The sequence below is a fragment of the Monodelphis domestica genome, chromosome 2 (genome assembly GCF_027887165.1).
Source record: "Monodelphis domestica isolate mMonDom1 chromosome 2, mMonDom1.pri, whole genome shotgun sequence".
Lineage (NCBI taxonomy): Eukaryota > Metazoa > Chordata > Mammalia > Didelphimorphia > Didelphidae > Monodelphis > Monodelphis domestica.
Window position 1 is genome coordinate 450,411,964 of NC_077228.1, and position 23,442 is coordinate 450,435,405.

The 23,442-nt window shown below is 36.5% G+C and overlaps 1 protein-coding gene across 4 annotated transcripts in view; it reads right to left on the bottom strand.

The window, feature by feature from the left end:
- RPS6KA2 (ribosomal protein S6 kinase A2) overlaps positions 1-23,442 on the bottom strand; it is a 563,997-nt gene that overhangs the window by 48,528 nt on the left and 492,027 nt on the right. For all 4 annotated transcript variants that reach the window (XM_001371705.4, XM_007484888.3, XM_007484886.3 and 1 more), the window contains 3 exons: positions 12,628-12,730; positions 5,291-5,421; positions 1,766-1,891 (listed from right to left, as the gene is read on the bottom strand). In XM_001371705.4, coding sequence (XP_001371742.1) covers positions 1,766-1,891; positions 5,291-5,421; positions 12,628-12,730 — 360 coding nt within the window. The remainder of the gene's footprint in view (positions 1-1,765; positions 1,892-5,290; positions 5,422-12,627; positions 12,731-23,442) is intronic.

Here is a 23,442-nt window from a genome sequence, read left to right on the forward strand (position 1 = left end):
TTGGGAGCTCTGGGAGCTCTGGGCTGTGTTTTGGTGTGCTGGAGACGTTTTGGTTCTGTAGCGTGGTTTAGGTGAGATGTCTTCGCTGAGTGATCTTGATGAGTGGTTAGGCTGATTCCTACTTTCCTTGACCTCCTAAAAATCACTATCCTCTGAAGAGGCCCCTCATCTCAGAGGAGACCTTGTGGCTGGAAACTGAGCTAGATTTAATCTTCTGAGAAGTCCCCTTGGCTGAGGTCTCTGAACTCACTTTGACTTACTCCAGGCCAGAGAAAATCTTATACCCCTTTCCCTCTTCTTCTTAATTTCTTCCTACTATTGTAATTAAACCACCATAAAAATCCCAAACTGACTTGAGTATTTATTGGAATTGAATTTAAATCCCTGGTGACCACTAAAATAATATATTCAGTCAACAACCCTAATTTTACCCTTAACAAAAGGCAGGACTTGTACCCAGATCTTCCTGACTCCACTATCTCTACTATGTACATGTGTATAAAATGTGTGATTTTTAAAATTTAGTTCATAACTTTGACTTCACTCGTGCAGGGAATTCTCTCCACTGAACAAATAGTGGCAACTGCTATGTAGTTTTTAGTTTTAAAAAGCTGCCTGAGGCATTGAGTGGATAATTGATTTGTACATGTTATGCACAAGTGGTATGTCTTAGAGGGAAGTCTTGAATCCAGGACCTCTTAACTCCAAGGCTTCTGTCTACCATGCCAGGCTATCTCTCATTCATGTGTGTATAAAAACTATATTTATACACAAATGTATATGTAGCATTTTATATACTTAAATTTTTATTTTATCTCTGTACATATTGATTCATCTCCATAAAAAGATGTAGGAACTGGAAGAGAACTCTTAGACTATCTAGCCAAATACCCTCTCATTTTACAGATAAGGAAATTGAGACCCCAGAGGTTAAATAATCTGCCTGAAATCACTTAAGGAGAAAGTGGAAGAGCTAGAAATTGAATATAGCCTTCTGGCTCAAAACTCAGTGCAGTGACGTGGCATAGTACATAGAAAATTAGATCTGTAATCAGGAAGACCCAAGTTCAAATCCAACCTCAGACATTAGCCATGTGACACTTAGCAAGACCTTTAATCTCTGTCTCTATCCTCAGTTATTAAATGCAGATGACAATAATAGTTTCAACCTCACAGATGATTTTAAGAATCAAATGAGAATGTTTATAAAGTGCTTAGTAAGTGCTTAATAGTTATTACCTTACTTCTCTCCCTCTCTTCCCACTGTACCAACTCCAGAAAAGCAAGAACTATTTCCCTATTGTCTGTGTATCCTCAGAGTCTAGTACAGTGGCTAGAATACAGCAGAACTTCATAAATGGTCATTGAATTGTATATTGACATCTATAAGGCCACTGATGATGATCACTGCTTGTTCACACAAATTAAAAGATTAATAAGAAATGGCTAACAAACAGCAGAAACAGTAGATCCCCAAATATTTAGTAACAACTGAAACTGGAATAAGTCGATCTTCTGTATGAAAATGGGGTTTGGTATTTCTCAGTATAACAAAAGCACTTTAGAATTTCCTGAATAATCTCTTGATAGCAACTCTATGAAGTTGGTAGGGTAGAGTAAGACTAGTTGCTAACAAAATCTAAGTTTTTTTTTTTTCCCCAAATGTGTTGATATGCTGTGCTGATGCTGTGAAAGTATAGTGCCAACTCTTTTTTTTTTGGTATTTTTGTTCTTTTCCAAAATCCCTGATAGAAGAGTTTCTTACCTTCACAGCATATTCAGTATCAGTAGCTTTATGCACACATCTCTTGCACACCGAATATGAGCCGACTCCTATGTCCTCCTTGATCTCATAGCCATCTGTAAAGTGAATATTGTTCCCATGTAACTGCTGTGGAATGAGACCAATAAAAGAAAGAAGTGTTAGAAGTAACCCTCATGAAAATAAAGTGGAAATTCCACTGAATAAGAAAGGACCTCAGTTTTGCAATGGTGTTTCTTCATGGAACTGGATTATTTAAAGCTCTGTCCATAGAGCATAAGTCATGATAGGTCTTTTTGTACTAAAAAGGCATTGATTATAGGCCTGGGGATAGGATATGGGTCTGTTGTCTGAGGAACAGCCAAAGTAAATCAAAGGTATATCACATTAAGCCATTTCTTCATACCCATAACAATTTATTAAATGACCAACACAGAAAATAGCCCTTGTAGGTCTCATTCTGATTCTATAATAAAAGTGACAAGTTCTAGAAAAGGGGCACAGAATCACACTCACTAGTTAACTGTCAAGTGATACTTTTTAAAAAATCCATGGAAACTATGTATGGAGGCAAGGGAAGCTTGTTGTCTTGGATTTGTGAGCAAAATATCCATACTGAGGAAATTATAGTTCTTTTGAAGCACTGGAGGGAACTTAGCAGACATTTAGCTTTATCCTGTCATCTTATAGGTGAGAAAGCAGAGGCCCTCAAAGGTCATATGCCCTGCCCAAGGATTAGTGGCAAAGACACATTTATTATGCCAAGATGTCTTTTGTTTTCAGTCATTTTAGTCATATTTGACTCTTTGTGATCACATTTCAGGTTTTCTTGGCAAGTATACTGGAGTGGTGTGCTGTTTTTTTCTCCAGCTCATTTTACAGATGAGACAACTGAGGTAAACAGGATTAAGTGACTTGCCTAGTTTCCTACAGCTAGTAAGTGTCTGAGGACAGATTTCAACTCAGGAGGATGAGTTTTCTTGACTCCAGGCACTATGTCACTTAGATGCCTTCATTGATCATATTTCCTTCAAAAGACTGAGATAATAAAAGTTTTGAAAAAGGAAGACAAATATGCACATATACAGCTAGGTGGTTCAGTGAAAAGAGCAATGAAACTGGAGTTTGGAAGAAATGATTCAAATTCAGTTTCAGATACTAGCTGTGTGATTCTAGGCAAGTCACTTAACTTCTATTCATCTTAAGTTCATCTATAAAATGGGGACAATAATAGCACCTACTTCTGAGTTGTAAGGATGAAATGAAATATTTGTAAAGTGTTTTGCAAACTTTAAGGCACTATTATAAATGCTAGCTATCATCATCATCATCATTATACAGTAGGGAATCTATGATATTCTTTTAAATTCTATTCATTTTTTCCTTTTTTATTTAGAATATTCTTCCATGGTTACATGATTCATGATCCCTCCTCCCCCTGCTTGTGATATTGATTCTTAAAGCTAGTATCTGGCTAGAAATATCTGAATGAAAACCAGACTCCATCATTTTCAGGTTCTAATTTGTTATTCCAGTGTATAAAATGAAGTGTGTAATGTCAAATATTCAGATATATCAAGTGGACCTTTTATGTAAATAGAATATAATTTCAAGGGACTCTAATTTCTTGACACAGATCTCTCTTATTTGGAGCAAACAGTCCTTATGACATCTTTAATTTGGTTTCTAACTAGTCATAACGTTATCTTGTTATGATGTGGTTACATTTGTGATGTAGAAAGTTTCTTTAAAAATGGAATCTCTTAATTTCCAGAAGAGTATATTCAAGGCCATCTCTGTACAATATCATAAAACAAATGGCTACATGAGGTGCTACCCTGGGCTGCAAAGATCTTGCCCCACGTTGGGTTTCCAGGAAAGCAGGAATATGGTTAAGTTGGACCATCACATTTTCAGGGACTAGTCCAAATTTCAGGACTGATGGCCCTTGGACTTCTGGTGGGAAAAGAGATGCTCATTATCTCCCCTCCCCTGTCAGTCATCATGCCATCATGCCATCATGCCATCAAGACATCATGACATCCACGCTGGAGCCAGATTTAGTCCTTTTAGCCATGGAAGACTGGCTGCCACAGTGTTCTCCATCATGAGGTATGATTCTAATAATAGTTTGCTCTTGTGTGAGACCTCTTGTTTCTGACTACTTCTGGGGAAAACAACTCTGCTTGATTTGATTTAAACAGGTGTCAGAGATGCCTCTATTGGGTAAGCTTTCTTGTATGTTGTGGTTCCTTTATTGGACTTGTCTTGGACTTCTTTTCCTTTAGAAAGCCATACCTACTCTTAAGAACCTGTACTGGTTAAATGATAATATACATACATAAATATATATGTAATATATGTTTTAAAGAGATCTATCAGTTAATCTCAGAGACTATCAAACAGCTTCTTCTGCAGTAGTTTCAAGTTGGTGCAAAAAAACCCAAACAAACAAAAAACCTTGCAAGAAATGTTGGGTCAGCATGGATTCCAATGCAAAAATCTGGAACCCTTCTGTTCTTGTCTTATCTGTTGGAACATACCCTATTTGGTTTGCTTCTCCTCATCTCTTGTTGAGTACTTAGCCTCTGAGCCCCAAAAGGATGGGTAACATGATCTCTGACTTATGCTTGAATGGGCTTTTTGTGTCTGAAGAAAATGAGATTGTCACAGTATTGGGCCCTGTAGACTCTAACTTCCGTACAATCAGTTCCCCGTTCTCCCTTCCTATTCCCCAAATGAGAAACTTTTCCTAACGAAGAGGAAAAGTTAATCTTAGGATGTCATCATCAATGGAAAGCAATGCTTCTATGACATGGAAAAATTTGATTTTGTGGACTCTAGACTTTTGCCAAGACTTTTTTTTTTGCCTCATTTTATGATGTGCTTTGTTCAGTCATTTCAGTAGTGCCTGACTCTTTGTAAAACTCATTTGGGGTTTTCTTGGCAAAGATACTAGAATGGTTTGCCATTTTCTCCCTCAAGCTCATTTTACAGAGAAGGAAACTGAGGTAAACAGGATGAAGTGCTTTGCCCAGGGTCACACAGTTACTAAGTGTCTGCAACCAGAAGAGGGAAGGGAAGTCATTTTTATCTATCTTATTTTCCTGAGATTTTAATTTTCTGGACCAAGTTTGCAAACATTTTCCCATGTGATGCTAGCTCAGAGGTATGATCCTGACGCCTGGCACTGCAAAGGCCATACCTAGAACTCTCATTAGGGTATTTTTACTTCTGTCACTGTGATTGTAAGGCCATTATTCTACCTAATAAACTGAATCCCAAAGTTTCCTCTGTTAAAAAAAAGTAACTCCCTAAGTAACCCAAGGAACTTTGGGACAACACTCCCTATATTAAATTGTTTAAGCAAAGACTGGAAATGCAGGTAAAATGGTGTTATTTCAGGAATTCCAAAAGTCTTACTCTGGTTGGTCTTGAATTGTTTGCCTATTCACGCACACCGAGTGTGAACTGAACTATTGAGGCACTCACTGAACACAAATAAAGCAAAATCATAATGGATGTTACCTGCACAATCGGATGGACTGTGACTTTGTGGAGATCTTGTTGTGCAGGTTCTTGGACCAGGCTGGATGCCACAAAACTGAATCCTCTAAAGAGATTGTGAGCATTGGCACTTGGAGGAACACCGGGGGAATCTGCAGGTAAACCAAGATTATAATAAAAAAGATTAGAAAAAAGAGTACTTTTTTTTATGACAATCATGGTATAAAGGCAGGGGCAGAAAGTAAAGTGGGAGGGAGTTTGGGGTAATGCAAAACAAAATCAAAATTTCAGTAACTTCAAGTGTCCTTAATGGCCACATGCCTTGGATCTCTTAAAAGTGAGGTGTTATATATATGTGTATGTGTCCATATATACACATACAATATCCGTGTGTGTGAGTATAGGTAAATGTGTATATACACACACATATATGGAAAACATAGGACAAGTCTTGCCTAACATCCATTAGTTTGTTGTCTACTTCTAAGCTCCATTTTTGGTTAATGCTGTTTCTCTACATTTGTTTTTATGTAGAAAATCTGAAGCTTCAATATAAGCTGTATTAGAAAAGGGTAGAACGGCCAGTCAGGATTTCTTTCCTAGCCTCCTCTTGCATCTTCAGAGGCAAGTGCCTTTGTGCACTTAACTTACTCTGGTACTCAAGAAACTGAGAATTACTTTGCTACGTTGTTTTCAACCCCCAAACAATCTTAGTTCAAGGACTATGTTTCCCCAAAGGTCTTTCTGGTGCAGACTGATTTTCTTTCCTTGTCTCAAAATGTATCATTACAAGGATGAAAATGCGATTTCCACTGTGGGCTCATTATTCTTCACTAAAAAGAGAAATATGGACACTGGGGAATCTTTGCACATCCTGGAGGCAAAAACCCTCAATCTGGGTGCCACTCCATAGTCTCTCCTGAGGAGGATATGGATATCGCCAGAAATTATGCACATAAAAAGAGGATCTGATGCCATATGATGTCTAATACATAGGACAAATGATTAAATAAACCTATTACTTTCATCAATTGAATGTCATGTACAGTTTGTGTTGAAGAATGCAGGTTAGAAAAATGATTGGCATATTACATGAAAGCTGTGGTATGCTGGAGCTAGATCCAACTGCCCTGACTGTTCAGTTTTCACTGTGAACATTTACAACACAGAAATAGGCAAATGTAATAAATCAGAACTCAACTTATTGTCTTATTGATTTTCTAGACTTAATGAAGTGATGGAGAAAATGTTGATACAGATTAAATGTTAAAGTGTATCACGTGTGCATTTCTTCCCCCCACCTTCCTGAGAGCTCACTATTAAAACATTTACCAGCATATATTTTTGTGGAAGCCACTCACATTTATGGCATGTTATAGTCAAGGGAGATAACATATATGAGGTACTTTACAGCCCCCGAGGTGATATGTATATAAATAAAAGCTATTATTATTAATAACATAAAAATTCTCATTAGCTGTACATTATGGTGTCTCTTTCTATTTTTGTTCAATGGATTCAGTCTTCATGCCCCTTTTCAGGGGTTTTGGTAAAGATATTGGAGAACTTTATTTCCTTCTGCAGATCATTTGATAGATGAGGAAACCGAGAAGGTTAAATGACTTCCTTGGAATCACAGAGCTATCAAGTGTCTGAGGCCAGATTTGAACTCAGGAAGATTAGTCTTCCTGAGTTCAGGACCAGTACTCTATCCACTGCACCACTTAGTTATGCCACATCCAGCTATATATATATATATTATTACTATTGAATATCGTTTAAAGAAAACATCAAGCATTGAGAAGTATTCCTGCTGCCCATGAGGATTTCATTTCATTAAGTAATTTCAAGTTTAACGTTGTTCTACTCTACAATACTTTAGGACTAATAATTGTAGTTAGAATGTATAATGTTAATGTTTGCAAGGTACTTTGTATTCGTTATGCTTTTGGACCTCACCACATCCCTATGAAGTACTACACATAGTATGTCCAATTTGTAGACAAGAGAAGACTTCGAGAGATTAAGTCATATTAGCATTAACAACACTATTAATAACAAAAATAAAATGTGTGAATTAAGCACTGAGCTGCATATTATGTACATAAACAATTAATCTTTGGAGAGTTTAGGGAGTTTAAGGGATGCTTATATACTCTTCAATGTGATAAAAACTTATTCTTCTTTTAAAAATTTTATTTGTTACATTAAAATACCCAGGTAACTCCCTCCCTCTTTCCCTTCTCCCAATAGAGAAGGCATCATTTGACAAAAAAAATATACGCATATATATATAAAACTATGTCTTGATTATTTCTAGTAATCAGTTCTTTCTCGAGGTATACATACACAAATCATTTTTCAAACGATATTTCTGTTGCTGTATATACAATGTGCTCTTGGCTCTGCTTATTTACTCTTCGTAACTTCAGGTAGATTTTTCCATATTAAAAAAAATTAACCTGTATATCATTTCTCATGGCTCAGTAGTATCTTAACCTTCTTTTTTCAAGAGTTTAATTTTTCTAATTTCTTTTTGTCTTCATGGATGGCTTGCTCAATTACTACAGTATTTTTAGCAATTGTTATATTTATATAATTAATGGACTGTATTGTCTATTATCAAAGCCTATTGTATAATTAAATCCACATGTTAAATAGGTAAAAGTATATTTTATATACTTGTATGAGAGTCAGACTGGGGCAGTTTGTAACAAGTTGACCTTGTAGTCAGGAGGATCTAAATTTGGATCATCCTTTTGATATATATTGACTATATGAATTTAGGAAAGTCACTTAATCTCTCTGAGTTCCTAAGCAACTCTCTGAGACTAAATTGCCACACAGATTCCAACTTGGATAGTGGAAGAAGTTTCCTTACCAGGGATTCTTTAGTATAATTACAGTAAAATATGACCCCAAAACTTTTATGTCTATAAAAGGATGCTAGAGATAATCTGGTCCAAACTTTTCATTTTCTTAAAGAGGAAAATGATATTTATGAAGGCCCAACACAGCTATATACAAACAGAAATGGGATAAAACCCCAATTCCAAAAATGGTGCTCTTTATTCCTCCCTCTCATCTTGGCTAACTCTACATTAATCTGAATATCTCTGATAAACCAAAAAGATTTCTAAATGTGTTCTGGTATTATGTAAGTAGTTTCCAGAAAGATTGTTGCATCTGTTTTCATTTCTCAGCTTTCTTGCAGCCAGGTATATATCTCCTTTTTCAGCTATAAAATATCACTCAGCTGAGGAGGTTTTTATTTTGAATTCATTTCTGTGTAGTAGGGTGGAGAGAATGGGTTGTAGGAATCAAGGGATTAGAGTATATATTTTACTTCTCATTTTTACTTTAATTAAAGAAATTTTAAAAAAATCATTTGCAAGGGATTTCTCCCAAAAGAAAACCAAATTTTAAAAGATCAATAATGAATTGCTAATATCATAAAAAATACTTTCAGGAAGCAATTAGCAAACTAGAAGAGAATGATGGTAATGAATGTTGTCTTGCACCTTTTATTTGCTTAGATACAGAAACATGAATATTGCAGAATGTCATTAATTCAAAGCTGAGTGATCAGGCCACAAAAAGAGGAGTAACTAGACTTCTCTTAGAAGGCTACATATTTTTTTCATCTTCAATGTTTCATCACAATCAAAAGACTTTAAAATCCTAATATCACAAAATCAACGAGTGCCAGTGGGAAATGTTTATTCTTTTCGGATTATTACAAAGGTACCATCATCACAAAGAACCCTTAGTTTCTATTTTTGTGAATGTCCAGTTGTAGATGGCTGAATTAATGTAATCAGAGTTGACAGTGTTTGGGAATAAACTCCCAAACTGCCAGACTATGGAAGCTTAATTAAAAAACAGAAGGCATGGCTGAGTAGTTTTTGGAATCTGAAAATTATTCAGTGCAAGACACACGAGACAACAAACACGTTTTTTGAAACATTGCTCTGCTTTTCCTGCTTGCGTACAAGCTTCTCTGGATGGATGGGTTTCCATTTCATTTAGTTTACTTGTACTCCATCTTTCTTCTCAGTTCACCCTATTACTTGCTGCCTCTTCAAAATTCCCCAAGCTGTCTTGTAGCTCATTGAAAAGTGCACCCATTGGAAAAAAATACAAGTGGATACATCATCGCTTTTAGCTACTTCAAACGACAGGAGTTAATTTCCTCCCTGAGGTTTCTAGATTTAAGAACCTGATCCTATTGAAAGGAACACTAACATGGATTTTCACAGGTCATGGAATTAAGGTCTGAGTACATACCTGGGTGGTCTGTAGTCCTCTCTGTGAGTGAAGGAAAATTTGCTATAGGATTATACACAATCATTAACACTAAGAGAATAGAAATATAAAAGGTGCAGTTTCTTCCCACACATGTAAACTGACTATCTACTGGGACTTTTACTTCACCATGTATGTATCTGGGGAAATTGTTGAACAGATAATGGCAGGCAACTAAAAGGCAGAAGGAGCAACTTTTGGGAAAGGTTACAAGAATGAAAATGTGAATAGGCTTTAAATGATGACTACATTATAGATGATGTGATTAGATTTGATAAAGATCTGTGGGAGAATAATTCTTTAACATGCCACTGAAGGTGGAACACAGGAGAAAAATATAAAATTAATACATGAAAAATTAAAACTGAGTACAGTCAAGCCTTGATCATCCACTTGAGTATTATCTGCTTTAAAGACTGACCTGATGAATTTTTCATCTTAAATTGGTTTCTCTTTGCCACTCAACCTGATCTAGAGTCATTTTCCTTCCCTTTAACAGGTTTGTGCTCAAGAAAAATAAAATAATTTCAGTTTTAGCTTACACCAAATAAAAATGAGTACAAACCAATTACAATAAATGTAATAAATACAATAAAAATGACATCATATACCCTAAAGTCAAATACAAATGATTTTGTGTATTATGTGCTCTTATAAAAGAGCAGAGCTGCTGCTACCTTACCCTTGCCCCCATCCCTAAGCCTGCAAACACAAATATATAAAAATAGTCCAATTTCTAAAAGCAGGGATGTTTGTGTCTCATAAACCCTATCTCCCTCATAGGTAAATTCCTGTGATATAATAAAATAATCCTATATGACCTCTGAATGACCTCTGAGAATCTCTGGGGGTGGGGGGTGGGACTAGAGAAGGAATTCTATAACACAGGTAAGCTAACAAACAATCGATGCTATTGGAATAGAAATCATAGTTTAGAAAAATTAAAATACTAGAGAATTAATCAATTCAGCTATAAGCATTTATTGAGTGCTGCTATATAAAGCACTGTGCTAAGTAATTAGGATAAATGGATAATAGGGAAACAAATAATCCATGTCTTCAACATTCTAATGGAGGAAAGAACATAAATACATTTATTATATGGAAAATATATACCCAATGAATACATGGTAGTTTGGGAGTATATATCTTGGCAGCTGGTGGGTGAGGTGGGGGAGGAGGAGAACCAGGAAAGATTTCATGAAGAAGGTTGTTCTTGGGATTAGTCTTGAAGCAACCCAGAGATTCCAAGAGGCAGGGTTGAAGAGAGAGCACATTCTTGGCATGGAGGACACCACCACAAAGTTGGGGAATGGAATATGGCATGTACAATGGAGGGTAGATCACTGCTAGTTATGGCTGTTTTTTGAGATTCAATATGAAAAATTTTGTGGGGCTACAGGCTCCTCTTAAAAAAGTTTTCCCTATATTAGATTAATTCATATATGAGTGTACTAATATTAATATTATGTTAGTATATTAATATACTACATTTAATTTATAAATGCTAATAATATAATACTAACATTCCTATAATACACAAATGTTTCATAGTCTACTATTAAAATGAATTTGTGTCCCTCAGCATATCAAAAGGTTTATGGGGTAATGGAGCAATGCCTAGTAGCTAGGTAGATTGTAGGAACAGGTCAATATTAGCATTAAAAAACTAGAAATTTTCAGGTATTGACTTTGAATATTTCAAAGTGAAGACTAGAGCTCTGCTTCCAGAATGAAAATATATTCCATTTGAAGACTTAAGCATTTTATAAGGATCAATACTTAATGTTCTTCCATCTTAGGAATTGCTATTATATATTAATTTGACATCTAGATAAATCAGAAGAGAGGTAAAATGACTTACTAAAGGAAACACAATGACCAAATCAAGATGAAACCCGCAAATCTCACCCTCTTTCATTTCCTATCGCAATGATACTAATCTCATATGTACATCTAGTAAGGCAAATCACATATATGTATTAGTTCTCAGGTCCTAGTATTAATGTCAGGCTGGGTTTTCTGCAAGATCCCAAATATATTAGTTAACAATAAAATGACAACCTAGGTTTCTTCTATGCTCCTTCTGGCACTAAATCAGATCAGTGTGACCCTGCTTAGAGTATCTTGACTAAGGACACAGCAAGACAAAGATGCAATCATTCTACATTCCTTTCAAGTCTTAAATTCAATATACATTTTATCTATCATCCATTGTAATGGGAATCTAAGAGAGTATGAATTGAAACTCACAGATAATCACCCAACCTCACTGATAGGACTAGGGAAGTCTCTGCTTTAATTTAACTACATGCTCTGTGTATCTATCTTCTCATTCTATTACTTTAAAAATTATTCAAAATAAGTTTTTGTTGCTATATTTTATTTTTACACCATCTAAATTTCTTTCCTCTATCCTTAAGTCCTTGCTTCCCTCTTAGGGAGTCTTATGTCACCCAAAATATTTTTAATTCTATAATTTTCCAAGGAGTTGGCAGGTATCCATGCACCCACTGCTTAATTTGCTCTTTAAAAGCTTGTTGACTTACTTTTTCCACTACTGTGCAATCTTTAAATAAAATGGTTGATGACAAGTATTTTCACATGAAAAAATTATTTGTTTTCAGACTGGATCCACAGACCTCTATTTTTTTTTTACCAGTAGTTTCAACCTTAACTAAACCTTGTGCAGCATTATTAAGAAGAAATAGAATTGATTTGTGTGTCTATTGCTTTCCCCTTGTGAGGAGATACTGCCAAGAGTAAAACAGGCAAAATACAGGTGACAGGAGGGAGAAAAATCCATGCGTTCTGGACAATATCCAAAATTTATAACCATTCTCTGGATAATTGATAATTGCTGTATCACTTACATCCATAAATCCAGCTAAGAAGGAAAGACATCAAACAATGATGACAGTTTTCTATTAAGTGTAGTTTATTCATGTGGCTCTCTAACTCCTAGATGTCTGCCCCCTAACTGTTCAGGAATATTGGAAAAATGTCACTGGTAGTAACAGCTGATTCTTCCCCTTTGTGCTGTCCATACTAACCTGTAGGGGTCCTGGATGTGAACTCAGGATCAAAATGAAATGTGTCTTCAGGTCTGCCCACTGCTGGTTTAAAAGGTGGCTTGATCTCTTTTCTGTATAGCTTCTAGAAAGGAGCAAGACAACACACTGAAAAAAATATAGACACTAGAAGAGAAGTAGTTTGCATTGGTTTTTGAAACAAAAGTTGTTTCCCTTCCCAGGTCATCCTAACTTACAAAAGAATCAGTAAAGCACTGGAAATAAAATGGGTTCAATATGAATTATAAGAGATTTGGGACGTGCTGAATTTCCTTATATAAAAATGAAGGGTTTGAACTGGATTACATACATAACATATGAAAAATCATTTAATGAACTAGAGAGCATTATACACATGTCAGCGATTATTATTTTTGTTGGTGTGGTAATATACAATCTTTCAGTGAGCTCTCTCCTCAGATTTAATGGACACTTGCCTTGGTTCATAAGCCCTGTGTGATACTTCATTATATAAACATCTTTGTATTTATATTTATTATATTTCATATCATTATATCAATAAATCCAAAAATTTATGGTAGGTACTGGGGATAGAAAAATGAAACTGTCTCTGCCCTTAAGGAGAGCACTCTATACAAGACAACATGTACATGGCCAACAATATATGAAATCTATTTAAAATAAATACAAGGCAAATGTGTTGGAGAGAGGGGGAGCCCTAACAGCTGTGAAGACAGGAAAGCTTCATGTAAAGGGTGGGGTGTGAATATTGTGAATGGTTTTCTTTTATAGTTTCAGAATTGACTCTGAAAGCAATTCCAAAAGAGGAGTTTATAAAATGGAACAATAGTAGCATTTTGAAATAAATTTTTAACCTCCCACAGTGACCACTTAAGAGGAAATGACACTCATTTGGAGGTAAAAAGTTGCATTAGGATTTTAAAAAATAGTCTTGTCATATTATAATGACAAATAGCCATGGGGCAGCTTTTTTTTTCTATGCATACTTCCTGTGGGACAAATGTTAGAGGAAATGTGGAAAAATAGAGTCTAAGGCACTGGTGGTGGAGTTGTGAAATGGGTCCAACCATTCTGGGGAACAATGTGGAAATATACTCAAATGGCTATAAAGCTGTGTATATTCTTTGATCCAGCAATACCCCTATTAGTCTGTATCCCAAAGAGATCAAAGAAAAGGAGAAAGGATCTAGATGTACAAAATTATTTTTGTAAGCAACTCCTTTTGTGGTGGCAAAGAATTAGAAATTACGGGGATATCCATTAATTAGGCAATGCCTCAACCAGTTGTGGTAAATGATTGTGAGAGAATACTAGAGTGCTATAAGAAATGGTTAGTGGGATAGTTTCTGAAAAACCTAGAAAGAATTACATGAAGTAAAGCAAAGTGAAATGAGCAGAACCAGGGTAACAATGTATATAGCAACAGAAATATTGCAACAAAGCTCAATTTAGCTACTCTGATCAAGACAATAAAATTCAATTTCAAGGGAACCATAATGAAAAATGCTATCCAACTCCAGGGAGAGAACTGATGAATTCTGAGTGAAGACTGAAGCATACGTTTTCAGTTTCTTTATTTTATTTACCTTTTCTTTATTGTATTTTCTTTGCAATATAGCTAGTATAGAAAAATGTTTTGTATGACTTCAGATGTATCATTTGTATGTTATTGCTTGCCTTCTCAATGTGTTGGGAAAGGCAAGAGGAGAGAGGGAATTTGGAAGAAAGAAAGAAAAAGAAAGGAAAAAAGAAGGAAGCAAGAGGAAAGGAAAAAAGAAAGGAAGAAAGAAGGAAAGGAAGACAGAAAGAAAAAAGGAAGAGAGAAGAAAGGAAGGAAAGAAGGCAAGAAGAACTCATAATCTAATTCAGTTTTTCTTTATTTTTTGCACATCAATACAAATCTTAATTTTTTTGACATTTTGTGATACATATTCTCTCCCTCCTCTTTACTCTTCTCAAGATGGTAAGTAATATGTTACAAATTATATTTGTAATTATTATTGTAAAAAAAAATTTCCATGTTCATCATGTTGTAAAGAAGACACATATCAGTTATAGAAAAAAACTCATGAAGGGATAACTCAGACTTTTAAAAAAATATGGAAGATATACATGGACAAAAATGAAGGGTAGGATTCTGCAAAAGTAAACTATGACCCTCAGAATAAAAACACTCTCAATGCCACTACATTTAAGAAAACAAGTCAAGAATTAAGGCTAGAAATGTAAGGTTAGGATATACAGAGCAGCAGTTATTTACAGGGAGATATAGTTCAGGAAAGTCAAATATTGATTATATTACTTTAGTGACGAGGTGTTCCAGAATGCATAGATAATAGTTTTATGCATTCATTTGGGAATATCAAAAGATTAATAATTAGATAATTCATGTAAGAATCTAGTCATTTCCTGCCATTAGTGCATTTCTAGAATTGAGTTATTCCTTAAACTCTTTCCAAAAATAGAAATATACTGCTCTCTTTAGTGACGCACTTGTATAAACTTCCCAGATACATACACTTGTTGGAGGAAATCTAATAAGCAGATGAAAGCTCTGGGCCATCATTGAAATATTAGCCCTTTGCAAGTTTGATAACAAAACACTGTTGGATATAGAATTATTATGCTTATTTTGATCATCTCTATAACTAACTTTTGGTGATATCTGAATTGAATTAATACATATTTCTCCTTAAGTAAAACTCATTTCCTCTTCTTTTTTCAAATGTCTGCTTCCTTATGATGCTATCCTACCAAAAGTGCTCATTTTGTTGACCAGGACTTGTTCTGATACAGAGCTATAAATTATCATCAGAATCATAGGACCTATGGCTGGGAGGGATGTTCCAGTTCACTTCCCTCCTTTATAGATGAAAAAGCCAAGGCTAAGAGCCTAATATGTGAACAATCCTAAATGGTTTTGTTAAAACCATAGTGGTAGTAAGTAGTAAAATCAAAATTTGAACCCAGATCTGTTCATTGCAATTCAAATGTTCTTCCTACCCCACACATAAAAATTAACTATAGAAAAATTAAATTTTTTTTCTTTTTTAAAAAAATCTTTATCTTCTGTCTTGGTCTCAATTCTAAGAGAGAAGAGTGACAAGGACTGGACAATTGGGATTAAGTGACTTGCCCAAGGTCACACAGCTAGGTAGTGTCTGAGGTTAGATTTGAATGCAGATCTTCTCAATTCCAGGCCTGGTGCACTCTCCTCAGTGCTACCTAGATGCTCCAAAATATTTTCTTTCTCTTTATGTATCAATGTATGTCTCTCTCTGTGTGGCACCCTGACTCTATCTTTTCTGTCAAAGTACTTTTAAGTTCAGTGCCCTCTTGTACTATCCTCTCATTGTGTGTGTATGCAATATATACATACATGTACATATGTAAATATGTATAGGGAGCTGTTAGCATTTGTTCTATAAACTGGAGTCCAGAGAGTTGCTTGAGGCCTTGGATGTTTATGCACTTGCTCAAGTTGACACAAGTATCAGAAAGATGACTTGAACACAGGTGCTCTAGACTCTAAGCTTAGTTCTCTAATCACTAAACCATACCACTTCTCACACTTATAAACTTATAGTCCTCATACATACATACATACATACATTTATGGTTTTGTCTTCCATACTTAAAGAGGACCTAAATGATATCACTAGGTGATGCCTGTTGACTTGTGTGTAAATTGGATTTGAGTGAGCCAGAGTTGCACAGTCATATATACACATTCATATATGTTTATATACACATATTATTCCCAGAAACAAAAGACCATCTTTTTCATACCAATGTTATCCAAGCGTTATATGGCAACAAGGCTATTAGGACACAAGAGTCTGGAATTAAACAAGAATACTAGTATACACTTTATTAATAAAGAATTATGATGGGCCACCAAAGTAAAGGATGTTATTATAAATCTACTATTTAAAAAAAGATAGATTGTTCATATGACAAGAGTGAGGAATAGCTCGACTCTCTATTATAATGATATTCTTGGATTTTAGGAGCAAGCAAGTAGCATGGTGAACCCCACAATGTTTAGCTAAGGGGAAGATATAGAAAAGAGCTGAACAGATGGGCAGATGTAGATTGCTGCATCATTGGAGGGAACATGCCAATTCAATCTATAGTTCAGTTTCAGTAAACATACTTGCCCTTATTTCCTATTGTAATAGAATGGATGATCTGTGTGACACTATTTCTGGTAGTGGTACTGAGTACTCTGGCTTGGGATTAGGGGCTGCTAAGTGTGGGGATAGAAGTACTTTGAGAGCCACTGAGAGATACTGCTACAGATAGAGGGATATTGCTACAGGGGGATGCACTGGGGTTTGCCTATTGATCCTTATTTGAAGGTTAATGGATCAATCTATTTCCTACCCTCTTCCTCCCTCACTCCTTCCCTTAACCACCCATTTCTTTAAGCCTTTGGCTTCCTCCCTCCCCACCCCCCCACTGGACTATAAAGATACTCTTTTTTCTTTCTCAGGTAAGGGGTTTATTGGGAAGCAACAGGATGGGAAACTGAGGTAAGAGGGATGAGGGTTTCCTTAATCTATAAGGAGAATTTGAGGGTTTGGGAAATCACAGCAGTGACAGAGGGACAGTCAGAGAAATGGATGACAACTGTTTAAAATCTTCTTTTCTTCTTTACAATTCACAAAGCTACCAAGGTCTCTCAGCCTAATTTCAGAAGCCCTCCCTCAAGGGTCCTTCAGCCTTGGACAAAGCTAACAAGATTAGTTTTTAGCTTCTTCTTCCTACAGACAGGCTTGCCTCCTTTGATCAGAAAAATCCCAGAGAGCCCAAAGTCTCCTTGGTCAGCCAAACCCCATAGAGAGAGAGATAGAATCCAAGTCCCAGTTTCTCCCCTGGTCAGCTTCAACTGCCTCCTCTGGGAACATTCCATTTGGAACCTTCTCCTTGCTTGTCCTGTTCTCCTTGATTTTGCAGATCAGGTCCCCAGCCTTGGTTTGCAAGCCTGAAGTTTTCTCTTTCTGGCTTGCCTCTATCACACTATAACATCAAAGCCCTTTGAAGTTAAGGGACAGAAAGAAGCCAATAATAATTTGATGACTATTGAATTTGAGGGCTATGTGAAACTGAATGGAAAATACAAATTTATTGTTGGGGCCATTTGTTTCATAAAGGTATCAGGACAATTGTGGTATACAAAATTTTGTGCATCCTGATGCCAGAGGAACCCAGATAGCACTGAGGCACTGTCCCTCTCCTATTTTGTGGAATTAAGAGTCATAGTATCAGCAGGACCAGACATAGTCTCTGATGACATGAAAAATTTTGTTGAACATCTAAAGCCTTTGGCTCACTTGGAAAAGATAGACCTCAAAAGGCTAATGTGACATAAAGGGACTATCTGACATTGGGGTCTGCTCTTTTGCATAATAGAAACCAAGACTCTAAACAAATATCCTTGAGCAACTTCCCACAAAAAACAGTGAGAGAAAGGATCTTAACAGATACCTATAGGATAAATGAAAAGTAGACTCTTAGAAGATGAAATTCGTTGGGAGTGGAAGTGGGGTGGGACTAAATACCTATAATCAGACAAAAAAGAATTAACTTCTCAAGTATAGGATGGGAAGAAATAATTAGACAGCAATTCATGTGAAAAGGATTTGGGCATTGTTAAGTGGACTACAACTCAACACAAGTCAATAGTGTGGCATGGAAGACAATAAAGACATACATAATCTTAGGTTATATTAATGGAGAGATTGTGTCTATAGGAGGAGAAGTGCTATATAGTTCCATTAGGTAAGATCACATTGGTGGAATGGTACTCAGTTGTGGGAATTACATGTTCCAATTTTAGAATATGCTCCAATATGTCAATGTGGTTCCTAAACGTATTCACTGAAACTGGACACCAATACATTTAATATTTGGCTAAAGGAACTAGGGATGTGTAGCTTGGGGATGAGTAGACAATTGTCCTCAAGTAGCTTAATGGATGTCATATTGAAGCAGAATTAGATTTACTCTATTGGACTTTTTCACTTAAATCATTTTTGCCTTTTTTGGATATACTTATGTATGTATATAATGTCTCCCTTAGCTCAATTGTAAGCTCCTTGAGGGTAAATGCTTTCATTTTTGTATATAAGTATCTAGCACAGTTCCTGGCACAGAGCAGGTATTGAATAAGTGCTTATTGATTGATCCAAAAGGGCAGAACCAGAAACAATGAATGGAACTTGCTAAATTGGATTGTGGTTTTGGAGAAGCAAAAAACTTCCAAATGATTAGAACTGTCCCAAAGTAGGATGGATTGCCTTGGATGGTAGCAGATTTCTTGTCACCAGGAGCCTTCAAGAAATGCTGTAGAAGGGATCCTGATTTAGGTTTGGCTTGGACTATATTATTTCTAAGAGTCTATGACCCCTGCTATTATATGAACAAATGAAAGGATAAATACTTGTAGGAAGAAAATGTGAACACAAGGCTAACTTGCCCACAGAGAAACCAACTATACACAGGTACAAGGTGGAGAAAATATATTCAATCCTTAGTCTTACTGGGCAGGAAAGGTGTTTTCCTCACTCCCAACCCAATAGACTTTCAGTGCCACAAAGGCAGGGTTTATTTCATTTTTTTCTTTGTATCTTCAGTATCTAGCACAGAACCTGATTAGTTGAACTGATTATGAATAATAAATTAAATTATTTAATCCAAAATTTTTAAAGTGAATTATTGCACTTCAAAATTACACTGCCATGAAAATAAAGGTTGTATTTCGTGTAGAATTTTCAACTTTGCAAGACACTCAGTAACAATTCTGACCTACATTTTCAGTCTATGATAATGCAGATTGATTCATACCAGAATGAAAATGGGATTTATTTGATAGAATGTCCTGGGCACTATTTTAAAATCACTTCATTTTTAAAAGGGCCTCGTGACACAGGTCTCACAACACTGATAAAATGAGATACACAGGATAGAAATAATTTAAAAGGAAACTCTGGAAAACTATATTAAAGGTTGTTTTTATACCTAAAAAGGCATTTTCAAATGAGAGAGGTGAGAAAAAGTGATAGGTAGGGTATAATGAATGTGTTAACTTGGATAGCACCAGTCTGCCTTAATGGAATTGGAAGCCACTTCTAGGGTGGGGTTATAGCCCCTGACTGTCTGCCTCCCACAATCAATCTCAGTTCCAAATTAATAAGTCTCAGCAGAGTAAAGGGCATTCTTACAGACTGCACAGGAAATGAGATTGCATGAATATGCAGGTGTGAAAGAATGACAGTGGGTAGAGGAAAGACTAATGGAGAAGTTTAATATATGCTCTAATGCATTCTCTTGCCTTTAGTTTTAAAAGCATAAGTGGATCGTGATTTTTCTAGGTTTGCTTTATTTTAAGGAAGCCTCATATAAAGATATGAATGTACAAAACTGATAGATTATGGAATCAATAATCAGTTTTAATTGCTTTAAAAAGGATTTCACTGTCAGCTTATTTAAAGAAGAAAAGCTTCCTTGGTATCCTTAGGAACATCAGTCAAAGAAAACATGATTTAAAAAAAAGAGTTCATGAATTAAAATTTTTAAATGTGTTTTGGTGAATTGTGGCAAGTGTAAGCACTAGCTTCTAGTCTAATGAATAGCTCCTCCATAGTCAGGACAGCAAAGACTCTTTGTTCGAGGAGGGCCAAGGATGGATTGGAAACTTTCCTAGGCCTTGATTATGTGGACTGAAATGACTGACTTTCCTTAAGTCTTTGGCAGGTACTCCTATTTTGTGTATATGCTAATATGGTGTTGATGGCATATGCTTCAGAAATAGAAAAAATCAACAACAATAAAGGTTGTTTTGGTCACTATCACATAACTCAAGGACAGAATTGCTTTGTCCATAATTAACTTGTTAGTTTTCATTTTACTCGTCAGCTGGAGAAAGCTCTAAAAGAGAAGTTTTCCTGAACTGAAAACTCATTTGTTGGTCTTTGAAACCAATTGAAAAGGCAGCCAGGATCAATCTGGAACACCTGTCAGCATTTCTATTTATGGCTGGTTGAGTTAGTTCTTGCGAAGGGTGCTCTTGACCCAAAGATTCCACAGGACAGCTGCTGGGTGACAGATGTTTGCCTCAAAGAAACAAGGGTACCTTTTGCTGGCACTTTTAGGTCATAGAATAAAGCAGAGTGGAGCTTGATTTATCCTTGAGTTCTTTGATTTGAATCCCCCAGGTAAGTACTTGGGTACATCACCCAGGCAGGAGGCCAGCTGTCAGCAAAGGGTCTGAGAAGAAAGGATTTCAGGATTCTTGCCTGGTGATGACTGTCTTCTTGCAAAATAGACATGATAGTTTAAATGTCTTCACTAATCAGTTTTCAATTAGGCAACTAGGTGTTGCTGTGAGTAGAGTGATGAGTCAGGAAGACATCTTTTTGAGTTCAAATCTGTCCTCATGCACTTATTAGTTGTATGTCCCAGGGCAAGTCACTTAACCCTGTTTGCCTCAGTTTCAACATATGTAAAATGAGCTGGAGAAGGAAATGGCAGACTGCTCCAGTATCTTTGCCAAGAAAACTCCAAATTGGGTTGTGAAGAGTCACACGTGACTGAAACAACTGAACAACAAATGTTTTCATTTGTCCACGTGGATAAGAAATTGAACAAATGTGTCCTGTCTGGATACATTATTCATTAAATAAACCTGTTGGCAACTTCTTCCTGTTACCTCTAGAAGATACATTTGAATACCAAGAGGCAAAGTTGATTGACTTATCTGACATTAGGATCTGTATTTGGAGGGCTAGAATGAGAATCAGGTGAGAGTAACCTATCTTGGGATGGCAGGAGAAGGGAAATGGGAGATGATGGGGAGAAGAATACTCATATGGGGAAAATGGAGCTTGGGCCAAGGCTGGACATAGTAAGAAGCAATACAGGTGGAAGAAAGGCATCGAAAGAATGAATGCATAATATTCTGCTTATGAAGCATATTTTTAATGCCAGAAAATTCCACTCTTTTTAGAATGAGGCTCTCTCTCTGGTTACAGGCCCTTCGAGCTTCTAGAAGGCAATAATGCAAAGGATCACTATTTTTAAAAACATGCCTGAAGCACTAAAGTGCCTAGTCACAACTCTGGGAAAACGATTATGTCAGCCACTCTAAAGGCTTGCTACTTTTTTTCATGGAGGTATATTAGGTATAGAAACTACTGGCTACAAGTAACAATAAATTCTATTCTTGTCCAACCTTTTGTTACTTCATTTCAATTTAGCATAGATGTGATAGCTCATGGCTCTTTAGCTATATTTAAACCTTCATTTTTCAGGGAATGAATGACAGGAAAAAGCCATTATTATTTAGCACTTATGCCAAATGAGGCAGCTAGGTGGTGCCACTAGTGGATTGAGCACCAAGTGTGGAGTTAGGAAGATCTGAATTTTCAAATCTGGTCTCAGATACTTATTAGCTGTGTGGTCCTGGTCAAGTCATTTAACTCCATTTGTCTTAGTTTTCTCATCTGTAAAACATAGACACACTGAAGAAGGAATGATAAACTACTCAGTATCTTTGCCAAGAAAACCCCATTGGTTGTGTTGCAGCAGATGCAGCTGACGGACTGAACAAGAACAACAAAATGCCAAAAATCTTGCCAAGTCCTCAGGACACAAATACAAAAATGCGACAGTATCTGCCCTCAAAGAGCTGGCATTCTTATAGGGAAATGAGTGGGGTGTTTTGGTTTGGAAATCAGAGGAATGATGAATAGGTTCAGAAGAGAATTCATTTAAGATGCTCTCTCTAGTAGCAATGGAAGTATCAATTTGATTATGATTCCAAGAAGGGGAAAGGGTGACAGGAGTTAAGGACAATATAGACAAATAGGAAGAAGATATGAAATGGGCTGGCAAGATATAGGGGATCTTTCAGCTCTGTGATTTTGTAATCACATTGGTCATTCACGACTGTAGCAGCCCAATGTGGGCATTCCAAAGCTGAGTAGATTCTTCCACTGGGCATGGTGTTTGGAAGTCCAGTGGTACAGAGAATACAATTACAGGGTAGGAAGAAATAAAATGGCAAGGGAAGTGTGAATTTTAAAAGTCTCCATCTTGGTCTAGCACCCAAAAATTGTGCACACCCACAGTACACGGGCATGTGCTAGTCAATGACAAATCAGAAATAACTAACTGCCCACCTGGGCTGTCCTAAGCCAAGCTAGAGCCAACCATTGGCATTTGTGAGACACAGGAAGTGAGGTAAGGAACAGCCTCTGGAATTCGCTCACTTCCTGTGGGGAGAGCGAGACGGGAGTTGGTGTTAGGAGCTTGGACAGGGAGGACGCCCGCAGACAGCTTTCCTTCAGATCACTCACGTCAGTTAAGGACTGATTCTTTCCACCTTGGCCCTTTGGGCCTAAAACTCCCTCTGCCTTGGTCAGAGGTTGAGTAGCCCCTTTCCCTTTTCTCTTCTCTCCTTTTCTCCCTCTCCTTTCCCTACTCCCAGTGTGATTAAACCTCCATAAACTCCATTCTGACTTGAGTGTTTCATTTTAGGAATTTCATAAGTAAATTCCTTGGCAGCCATTGTTCAATATTACATAAATCCTGTAGCCACAATTTTAACCAATTACAGTGCTCATAACCTCTCCCAGAAGCCTAAAATTTCTACCATTACAGTAGATTATGTGAGGTGTTGCTGGAGCCTGCTAACCACAGTAAGAACATCTAGTCCTGTGCTTGGAAGTTCACTTAAGACATATTCTTTTAGCTTTTGTCCTTTCCCCCTCTGACAGATTAACAATGATAAATAAATGTAAACGATTAGGC